A 10,998-nucleotide genomic window follows, 5' to 3' on the forward strand; every position below is an offset into this window, starting at 1 on the left:
TCCTCGCCGATCCCTTTCCAAGCCTGGTTGGTTTTGTTTTTATCTCTTTATATGTCGATCCTCTTGTTCCAAAGTACCGGTCTCCTAAAAACGGCCATTATCATACGCTCCCTAATCTTTTTGGCTGACCGTAAATAAATTCATGTCCGTACGTAAAACACTAGCGACTCCTTCCGTAAATTTACGGAAGCACGGATACGAAAAACATACGTATGTGGAAACGAGGCTCGTTCATTCAAAGGAAAAAAAAAACGCGTAATATACGGTAGTCCAATACGCTTGAGCATATACTGGTTGATACACGGTAACACAGTGAAGACATAAAAGTTGTTTGTTCTTTTTGGACGATTCGTTCATGAGCCGTACATCACTAACATCAATCGTTATCGCCACTGTCACCCTAACCCAGTGGTTCCCAACCTTTTATAGGCTGTGACCCCATTTTGACATCGAACATTTCTGGCGACCCTAGAGACATTTTATTTTTCTATCACCATATCACCATATCGATGGCAGCTGGCAATATTAAAGTCTCAGCAATGCTATGTGGCTTCATATTCCTAGCAATGAGATAGCTCACCTCAAGAGGAGCTTTCAGGGCCCGTTCACTAGCAGTCGCAGCCTTTTTGAAATATACACTTGCTGTTTGTTCGGTCGGCAAATTTACTTTCAAAAAAAGCTCTTGGTTTGCCGACATGCTCTTTGTGTGGTGTCTCAACGTGTCTTTTGAGTTTGTTTGGCTTCATACTCTCGGCAGACAGGACCTTACTACATAGCAGACATTTCGGCTTCTCCTAGTAGCATTCCATCACACTTGTAAATCCATACTGAATCGCATGTTCGCTGTGTCTTTGGTGTCTGTGCCACAGTTCCTCTTGGAACTGTATTTGGAGGGACAGGGCCAGGCGGGCGAATAAATCTTTCCATTTTGTTTTATAAACTCTGATTGCAAGTTTGTGTTTACATTTTACAGGTTTGAGCTTGAACTCAAGTAATGTAACTGTGCAGTCACGTGATATTTGCTACATTTTATTTGAACTAGATTTATATTCGAGAAAATGAAAGTATTGGAGACAGTTATGTACGATTATTTGCAGGTTTAAAAAAAAAAAAAAAAAAAAAAAACGTTTTTAGGTCAATATTTTTTTTTTTATCAATTACTAGACATTTCAGGCGACCCTATTTAAATTCCAGGCGACCCCACATGGGGTTGGGACCCCAAGGTTGAAAAACCCTGCCCTAACCCTAGGAGGGTTTTGCTTCCACATCAAGGGAGCCAGCCACGCCCTAGTGCATGACGTGCCAGATGCAGACATATTCTTTTTGTCTAGCATTGTTATCATTGTAGCATCATAAGCGAGAAGTCTGTCTACACATCCCTCGGCGACTTTAAGTGATAAAAGGTGGCGTTTTGAAAAGAGAAAACGTACATTTTATTAGTACAAGTATGAAGATAATGATGAGCCTTTGATTGATATCCAGACGTTTTTGAGGAGACACATTCCTGTTCCCCCCTTGTATTGGAGTTAACGGAGATATCTACTTCTGGGCCCCATGAATCGAGGAACCCGTCCACACCCCGCTAAAACGACTGCAATACCATGCTTGGCCACTGAGCACTGGTGGATGGCGGTGCCGATGGTGCAGGTAGTCCTATGTGAAATACTTCCTGTTTAAAAGCCTGTTCAAAAATGAGAATTTAATGAAAACGCACAATGGACATGCAAATGAAAACGCAGACCATGTACATTTTTCATATAACATAATTTAGAGTAGTTAGAAACTAGTTCTTCAGCCGTATGTTTTGCATGTTCAATGGTATGGTAAGAACGAGCCACAAAATTATCAAATGTAACTTTACTTCAGATATTTTACGGATAGGATTGCCCATATTATTGATATGATTCCCATTATATTTAACTTAGCCTACAACATGGAACATGCCAGGCCTTTGTATGTTATTGTATCCGCAACCACTTACAGTGAATACAGAACAGGAAGTTTGTGCCTCTAAGCGTGTGATGTTGATCCCCAATGCCCAATCCTTTCCTAGAAGGTTCTTGGTTCAAACCCAGTACCTCAGTTGTCTGAGTCCCTCTCCTTTTCTTCCTCTGCTAGGATCCATCTCTCTAGCTCGCCCTGTCCATCCTTTCCTTGGTCTCTCCCCTGGAGCTCAGCAAAGGATTTGCTCCTTCTCTCCTCACCTATACGTCCTTTCATCCCTTGCTTTGCCCTCCTCTGCCCTCTGCCCAATCTCTCTCTCTCTCTCTCTCTCTCTCTCTCTCTCTCTCTCTCTCTCTCTCTCTCTCTCTCTCTCTCTCTCTCTCTCTCTCTCTCTCTCTCCCTCTCTCTCTCTTTTAACCTGTTTCCCAAGCCAGGAAAAAAAGGGTCCCAAGACACGGTTACACTCCACAGGCAAATTCCTTCTGACACGCACGCACACAAACAGACACACAAACACACAGGGAAATGCACACACGTTACTGTGTATAAACATGGACTCAGAAACATGCACACACCTACTTACCTCCACACAAACAGACACACACACACACACACACACACACACACACACACACACACACACACACACACACACACACACACACACACACACACACACACACACACACACACACACACACACACACACACACACACACACACACACACACACAGGATCCTGCCCAAACCCATTAGCAGCCAGCAGAGCAGCGTCTAATCCGTCTGCTTTGGGGGGAGGGGGGTCACGGTTCAGGCCTGTTCTCCCTCTTTTCTTTTTCATCCTCTGTCCATCTTTTTTCACTGCTCCTTTTATCTGCTCCTTTGCTCTACAGGAGACGGACGTACCTTTTATATTTGGGTATGTCGATTGAGGTTTATATTTGTTATTTTTCTAAACCTTATTTTACTGTCTGAAAACCCCGAGTTTGCGAGGCTATGCTTCACTAACCTGGACGCTGCTGCCACCCTGTGGATACATTACAAACGGCAGTGGTTCTATAATGACCGTTCGATTATTTTCTCTCTTTTTTTGTGCATTACGTTGCGTCCATCCACCCCCTCGCTCGGGGTTGGATAAATATTGCTGGAAGATATATAACGTGTTGCTATGGTGATCAACTCGTGGGTTTTATCGCGCTGCGTTTGTGAAAGACATGGGCACATGCTGGTAGAGAATCTGGTTAGTGTGTATCTTATCGTGTATTCAGGAATGAATAAGTCCTGTTCGTCGTGTGTGTGCGTGTGTGTGTGTGTGTGTGTGTGTGTGTGTGTGTGTGTGTGTGTGTGTGTGTGTGTGTGTGTGTGTGTGTGTGTGTGTGTGTGTGTGTGTGTGTGTGTGCGCTCGCGCGCGCGCGCGTGGGTCCGCGCGTGTCGGGTAGTCTTTTGAAGACTCACCTCAGGAAAACATCACGCACCAAAAATAGACAGCACTAGGTATTTTTTTCATGTTTTTTCGATTGATGCCACAAAACCGCACAATGCACAACCAAACTAAAGGGATCCGACCAGCCACCTTCTCTTGGGAGTATTTAACCTCTCCCTCCTCCATCCTCCCCCTACCTCCCTCTGTCTCTCCTCCTGCTCCACAGCTTCCATCTCGCAGGGACACATTCTCAGCTTGTCTGATTTGCGTGTGTGTGTGTGTGTGTGTGTGTGTGTGTGTGTGTGTGTGTGTGTGTGTGTGTGTGTGTGTGTGTGTGTGTGTGTGTGTGTGTGTGTGTGTGTGTGAGAAAGTGCACTTGTGTGTATTTGTGTGTGGGGGGGGGGGGGAGGGTTGGTGATGGAGTGCAGGCATGCTGTCGTCTATCAATTAGTGCAAGCTGGTGCAACAATTACGATTGTCCCCATGTGTTTGTATGTGGGTGCACTCTCCCGCTCGTCCTTAAACACATGCATGGGGAGAAAAAAGACCCGAGTGCATCGTTGATCACCAGCTGTCTCCCACCAAAGGCTTGTTAATGGTCACACCCACACACACGCACAGACTCACACAAAGGCGTCAACAAGGGACCTGTTTGTTTGTCTGTAATGTTGGGGAGAAGGACTGTTCTGCCTTTTCAGACAACCGACTTGTGTGTGTGTGTGTGTGTGTGTGTGTGTGTGTGTGTGTGTGTGTGTGTGTGTGTGTGTGTGTGTGTGTGTGTGTGTGTGTGTGTGTGTGTGTGCGCATGTGTGTGTTGTGGGGGTTGATTTGTGTCCAAGTGTTTCCTGTGTCCTGTGTACATATTATTAGTGTAAATGTGTGTACCGGTAATAGCGCGGATGCCCATATGAATGTGCGCGTGCTTGTGTGTTTTTGCGTGCGTATGTGCGGAGTTAGCTTGTATCAGTGGGCCCAGATGGTCGTCTTCGAAGGGAATATTGGAACATTCGCACACTTGTTGCTCGATCTCAAATCTTTTTTCGTTTCTCTCGCTCTCTCTCCCCGTCGTTCTTCTATCTCTCTCGCAGTATGTCTCACACACACTCTGCTTCTTTTGACGTGTGAAACAGCTTGCGGTCAGCTCTGCTCCACGACCACGGTTGCATCAAACCAGCCTTTAGATCCACCATGAAACAAAACCAACAGCCCATGGTTAAGATGGGAAAACATATTCCACTCATTCTTTATTGACATGGAAAAATCTAAAATAAGGCATTGGGCTCTTAGTGCAAAGCTCGACTTGGGTAATAGATTGCGTGAGTCAGTAGGGGCTCAGCCCTTGGACCAGCCTCGGGCAATTGCCCAGAAAAACACTGGTGTCAAATAATAACTAAAACATCTGCTAGCCTCTCTTTGAGGAACACAGCACGGCAACGGTATTTATATTAACCCCCATGTGCTGCAGATGGTGGAACCGAAAGATAAAGAGTAGCACTGTTGGAGCGACCCTCAGACCAACTGTTATTTGTAAACCACATTAATTCAGGAATGCGATCAATTCAAATGGATAGCTATGAGATTTTTTTTAATGTATATATATATAGCCTAATATATTGTGTTTTTCAGTTTTCAAGATAGGGGATCCTGTATAGTTTGGTGGACCCCGGTTTAATGTTTCCCTTTGCCTGTGCCTGAATAAGGGTGTAGGCCTACACATGCTGGAGGGCAAGTGCTAGTCATGCTTTGTTTCGTTTTCTAACCAAATAACATATTTTTAACATGTAAGTTCAAATTTGTTATTTAACAATTATGAAACCATTGGAACCCAAATAAGTGTCCGTGGTATACAGGACAAGTCAACAACATTTGTCAACGGTAGGGTTTTTAATTTAGACCGAGGGGGAAATCCGAATAGTACGATGTTAATTCTAGTCCAAGACTGAGGCGCCACCGTGCGTCAATAACGGTGTAGTGCAAATTCTTTCATCCGACAATGGCAGATCGTATACAAAGATATATACGCATGCATTTTCGTGCAGCCTTGATTTTTTTTTTATTTTGACCTTATTGGGTCGTGTTAATTGTGAATATAATTACTGCAGTAGCAAGAACATGAATAATTTAACTAACGGCATTACACATTGCACTGTTCATAAAGGATAACAAATATCCAGCAATATCAAAAGATAATTCGTTCAGATCAACAAAATTAGGGAAAACTAATACATTTAATGCAACGAAGAAGACAAGCCAAGAAATGACCATTCACTTCAGAACGTACACACTCGTTTCTCTTTAATGTATCTTTCGATGTACATGAATAACCCAATTCCTTTTTACAATATGTACCACATACACAATTAAAACAGCCCCTAAATGTTTTTTCTTAAACGAATCAGACATGGCTGTGTAACAAAGCAGTCGTTTGGAGTTAGAAGTTAATTCTCCTTTTTTACAGGAAGCATCTTGGGCCGTGGTACCCACGGGTTGAGCCACAACGTGATGGGAGAAATCACAGGCACTTACCCACATTCTACTTCTAGACTCACAGAAGCCAGCCCAATCACCTTTAACTACAACACGTCCTTGTATACTTTCAATGCAATTTACACATGAATAGAAGGTGTGGCAAAAGTAGAATTGTATTTAGTAGTGGTAGTATTTATTATTTTAAACAAAAATGGCAGTGCCAGCAATAAATGAGAAACAGGACTGACTGAAGTTGTTCTGAAATCGATTGTCAGCGCTCTGTTAAGACTGACAACAAATGCCAAACGTGGTTCAAACTATTTGGAACGGAAGCAGAAGTTTTGAAAACTTTTTCAAATTCATTTAGAAATACATTCCTGAATCTGTTTCCAATGACGTGTTTAATTTTACCGTATGCAACATACACACACAGGTGTGACTGCTCTGTTAAATATTTGTATGTTCCATTTTTTTTCTTTTCCTGTGTAGCCACAAATTATAGTAGGCTGGGTGACCAGTTATGTGATCATACTTGGGTTAAGGTTTAAAACAAGTGAAGACAGGATTAACGATCTGAGGCGCAAAAAGAAAGAGGGGAAAAGCGAAGACTGCTGCATGTGCCAGATCCCTGAACGCACAAGCGCACAGACACACACACACACTTAGTCCGACAACAACCAGAGATAGCAGCATCCTTGAAGGCAGATAGTCGATAAAGAGTACAACACAGCAAGTGGCATTTCTGCTGTAAGACACACCAAATCAAAGTACGGCAACAGATTGAGAAACACAGACATGCATTGAGTCGTTCACGTCCGTCCGTTGGACAGGGAGGGGGAGAGGGGGGGGTGGGCTGTCTTCTCAGGGCCGGACTACAGCTTTCTAAATGAGCCAAGAGTTTCAGTCAAGGCTAATCAGCACTTGAGTTAAGAGCCGGACTTGCACCGTGTTACCAATGGATCGAAAGGTATTGACTGCAGAAGTCTAACAGTGGTTGGCAAAAGTCTGCATCATCTGATCATCAGTTGAGCAGACTTAATCAATCAGTTCTAAAATGGGTCAGTCTGCTTTTTTCTCTCCTTCTCCAATGTGCTTCCTTCCATACATTTATGAAATCTATAAAAAACAAAAAAAACAAGACCATGAGCAAACAATATTGTCCTGTTGAGGAAGAAAGTAGGTCTCTGCCAGAGAGAGGTTAGGGAAGAATCAGAAGCAGAGGGGTGCAGAAGAAAAGAGTAAAAATTGAAGGGGGCTTGTCTTTTTTTTTTTTTATCTTTATTTGTAGTATTTCAACAAAGATGAAAAGGGGGGAAAACGTTTAGAACGGCTGGCCGAACCGCCAGTCCTTGAGAGTCATTCAGTCGGCCACATGGGGGGGGGATGGAGGGGTGTCGGTGGGAGGACAGAACACAGTCTGAGCCTGAGAACAGGAGATTAGAGCATCCTGTTGCGTTTGTGAGTGGGCGAGTCTGTGATGACGTCGCTGCAAGGGGCGGCTCCTCGCTTGCGATTGGCGGTTGCATCCAAATGGAGCGCCATCTCCTCCGCGATGAAGGTGTTGAGGTCCACGTCGTGTAGACCATTCCTACGGCGGCCGAGAGACTGGGCCGGATGTGTGGGAGAACTGGGTGTGCCGGAACGCACGGAAATGCCGGCCATTGCGCCGCTAAGGCCTGGAGAGGAACAGAGACAACCTGTTTAGTCTAGACACTTTGAGAGTCCACCATACTAACACAATATCCCAGGAAATAAGTAAGGAGTGAACCTTAGGATTCAAACCCAGAAAATCATAAAAACAGTGAAGCTGAGGAATCAAACCCCTACCAAGTATATGAAGTGAGTCAGGAATCAAACCCATCCCGCATATAAGTAAACCAAACGGAGCCGTCCGACATATCGGTTGGCCAGTTTTATTGGCCTATATGGTCCTATCTCAGATATATTGGTATTGTCACATGTTTGCTGATGATATTTTTTTTTTGAAATGGGGTCGAATTATAAATGTTATCACCACTTTAAAAATCCTCTACTGTAATGGTTGAACCTTTTAATGCTTTAACAGAGCACATCCATGTAGGCACTCCCTACACTTAAGTTTTACATCCTGTTCCGTGTGAAAATAAGTAGCTCCCCGCTATACAGTTAATTGGTACCTTCAGCTCATGACGTTAATGCAACGTTGCTGTTGCGCAAGGCATTGCCTGAGCGTGAGCAGCAAATCTAAAGAAGCTTCCCCACCCACAGAAGACCACAATATTATATTTATATCCAATAAAGGCTAATGTGTATATATCTGTACATCTGCCCATATATGGATATCTGATGTTTTTTACTACCCAGTATCGTTATCGGCCCCTGAAATCCAGTAGCGGTTGGGTCCTAATGTAAACCCATAACAAATATAAGGAGTGACTGGGGGATTCAAACCCATTAGCAATAGAAGGGGATAGAAGCCCACCGTGTAGTGCTATGGCTTCTCTGAAGGGCTGAAGGTCCGTCTCCACCGAGCTGCCAGTCTCTGGGGTGGAGGGCCGGCTCGTTGGGACCATGGTAACTCTGGGCGGGGCTCGGGTGGTTCTTGGGGGCGGTGCCTTGCCACACAAAAAACTGATGAGGTCCTCTCGGCGAATGGTTCTTCTGCGCTTCTTAACCCAGGCGAGCACTTCCTTGTTCCTGCGCTGGTAACCTATTTGAATACCGAGATCGTGACTCCTCTGGTGAGCATCCGCACTCTCTGGTTTAGGGAAGAAGGAGAGATTTTTCATAAGACTTGACGAAGGGTCAACCGAAGGGCCATGGTTGTAACTCCCCTCATCTGTAATAGAGGTCAGGAGGCAATATGGACTGGATGATTGATCGTAAAAGGAAAAACAAAAGGATAATGAACCCATGGGAACTTGCCTTTGTAGAGGTTAGTGACAGCCGTGGCTGCGTTCTGGAAGGGCACCCAAAGAGAAAGACCTTGTTGTTGACATACTCGGTCTGTAAAAATGAATAAAAGACAAGCACAATGTATTTGAAAAGCGTACATATATAATCGATATACTCATTTGAAAATCGACAGAATCATGAAATTGAGCAGCTTGTCATAACAACTGATTGCTGTAGGGAATACAATCCACTGACAATATTATATCCACCATTTAGTCACAATTACACCAGTGTTCTCAATTATGATCCAAATGCATGGAGTGCAGCGGTGACAATCTTAAAAGCAGTCATGCAGATGGGCTAGTGACTTTGCAGAGGTTTGTATATTTCGAGGACTTGGAGTGACATCTTAATCTGACTTATTGAGGATCCATTCGTTCTTATTAGACTATGGAAAACAATACGAGCTAGGCGTATTCCTGTATATAGAAAGCCATTACAAGCGTTGCGCTTAAACGTTGTCCCAGAGGATCATACGGAGCATTATGGATTAAACTGAGACCTAGATCTCTAAATAGAACAATAAATACCAAGCGGTAAACTAAATTGCCGACATCTACATAAGACACAAAATATTAACATTAATCCCTTCGCCATTTTGTTTAGTACCAAGAAGGCAAGTCAGCCATACAGAGAAGGTCGATCCTATGCAAGAAAGAATGACACATTGCCAGTTCATCACGTTACACGTTGTCACCCAAAGCGCTGCTTTCAGGGGTTATTTTTATCTTCAACCAAAAGTTGATTTAAAGCGAGCAACTCCCCCAGAGCAACGCCATTTTGATAAGTGAACCATTTAGACAAAACGTTTGGAAACGTCTGTGTTCGACATGACGATGACGCATCATGGCTTGGCGTTTTGTACAAGACTTTCCCCACTAGCGGGTATAAATTAATTCAACCGATGTTCAAAGAAAATCGCCCTAGTCAACGATTCAGCATCTGCATTGCTAGCATTAGCCTGGTTAGCAGCTGATGTGTTGTATCCTTCCGAGGTACAGCCGTCTAAACTCACAGACAGTACGCCTTGTATACCATATGCCACATAACACGGACGTATGAAAACCATATGAACAATCACAGACATTTTCATGGCGCTCGGCGGAGCTGCTCTTTGTGCTTATTTCGACTCGGGACTACAACAGCTGCGCCGTTAGCGGTATTAGCTTGTTAGCATGACAGCTAGGCTACTAGCTTGAACGGAGCTGCAGACCTTTATAGAGCTGGGCGATGGCAGTGGCGGAGTTTTGAAAAAGGTGCCACAGTTTCTGTTGGCTTGGCTCGGTATCTTCATCGTTCGGGTCGCCTTGTTCGGCTTCGCCCAAACACTGCCGTTCCCATTTGGTAAACCAATGTTCAGGGCCATGTTCTTGAATCTCCGATTCTGCCTCCTCCTTCCTCTCTTCCATTGCTAACGGTAGCTAGTAGCACATATGCTACGCTTCGCTTGAAATGTGGGATTGACTAGTTTGTATAATTTGTAGAGCGCCTTGGTGTATGTCCTACGGCACGGATGTATTTAAATTATCTAAAGATATATAACCCGAAGTTTTCCGCGGTGCATTGTGAAAAGGTATCCGAACATCTAACTCATGTTGCTCCACATCGCGAACCAACAACAGAGTAGGAAGGGAAGCGGCCAGTGACAACACCTAGGAATTTCTTGAAAACACGTAACCATGCTTGCGTTGGTTACCCCGCCCATTTTTTTACGAAGCGATAATACGATTGGCCACAGACATTATTTAGGGCGTTTCCAAATACGTTCTTGGACCGTTATTGGCGTTCCGTCAATATACACGGCCCGTGAAAAGCAATAAAGGACACGCCTTCTCACCGCTTTCTGCAATACAGCATGCCGGACGGCAGAGAGCAGCGGGCGATTTGGTGCGGTTCGAGCAATAGGTCCATGGGTTCCAGAATAACATTATCAACAACTGCTAACACAACGAAAACGACGAGGAACAATGACCCAACAATTATGAGATAGCATGTATTTATCCTCGTGGGAAGATTCAATTATAAACTAAAGTTGCTAGCCAGCCCAAATGATACACCTTTATCAATAATCCAAAATAAGAGACGTACAACGAACAATAAAATAAATAAAATACAATACATGCACAATATCCATATCTGTATTTACAATATTTATTTGTACAATATATAACCATACATAATATTGTTCAAGCCTAGAATCTGACTATTAGGCCTATATGAACAGTAAT

General features: G+C 43.8%; 1 protein-coding gene across 1 annotated transcript; it reads right to left on the reverse strand.

Annotated features, from left to right (window-relative positions):
- Positions 1 to 5,421: 5,421 nt before the first annotated feature.
- hapstr1b (HUWE1 associated protein modifying stress responses b) lies at positions 5,422 to 10,438 on the reverse strand. The gene is made up of 4 exons (XM_056586560.1): positions 9,984 to 10,438; positions 8,741 to 8,821; positions 8,298 to 8,573; positions 5,422 to 7,512 (listed from the first exon to the last, which is right to left on the reverse strand). The coding sequence occupies exons 1-4, from the start codon at positions 10,177 to 10,179 to the stop codon at positions 7,274 to 7,276; spliced, it is 792 nt and encodes a 263-aa protein (XP_056442535.1). The 5' UTR covers positions 10,180 to 10,438; the 3' UTR covers positions 5,422 to 7,273.
- Positions 10,439 to 10,998: the final 560 nt, after the last annotated feature.

This window comes from Gadus chalcogrammus, chromosome 3 (assembly GCF_026213295.1).
Source record: "Gadus chalcogrammus isolate NIFS_2021 chromosome 3, NIFS_Gcha_1.0, whole genome shotgun sequence".
Lineage (NCBI taxonomy): Eukaryota > Metazoa > Chordata > Actinopteri > Gadiformes > Gadidae > Gadus > Gadus chalcogrammus.

Bases quoted from the DNA above. Each gene is read 5' to 3' on its own strand.
- hapstr1b (XM_056586560.1), bottom strand. From the start codon at position 10,179: ATGGAAGAGAGGAAGGAGGAGGCAGAATCGGAGATTCAAGAACATGGC. The intron at 8,822-9,983 runs GTCTGCAGCTCC...TCATTTTTACAG, and splicing joins CATCGCCCAGCTCTATAAAG to ACCGAGTATGTCAACAACAA. The intron at 8,574-8,740 runs GCAAGTTCCCAT...TCCCTAAACCAG, and splicing joins TGTCACTAACCTCTACAAAG to AGAGTGCGGATGCTCACCAG.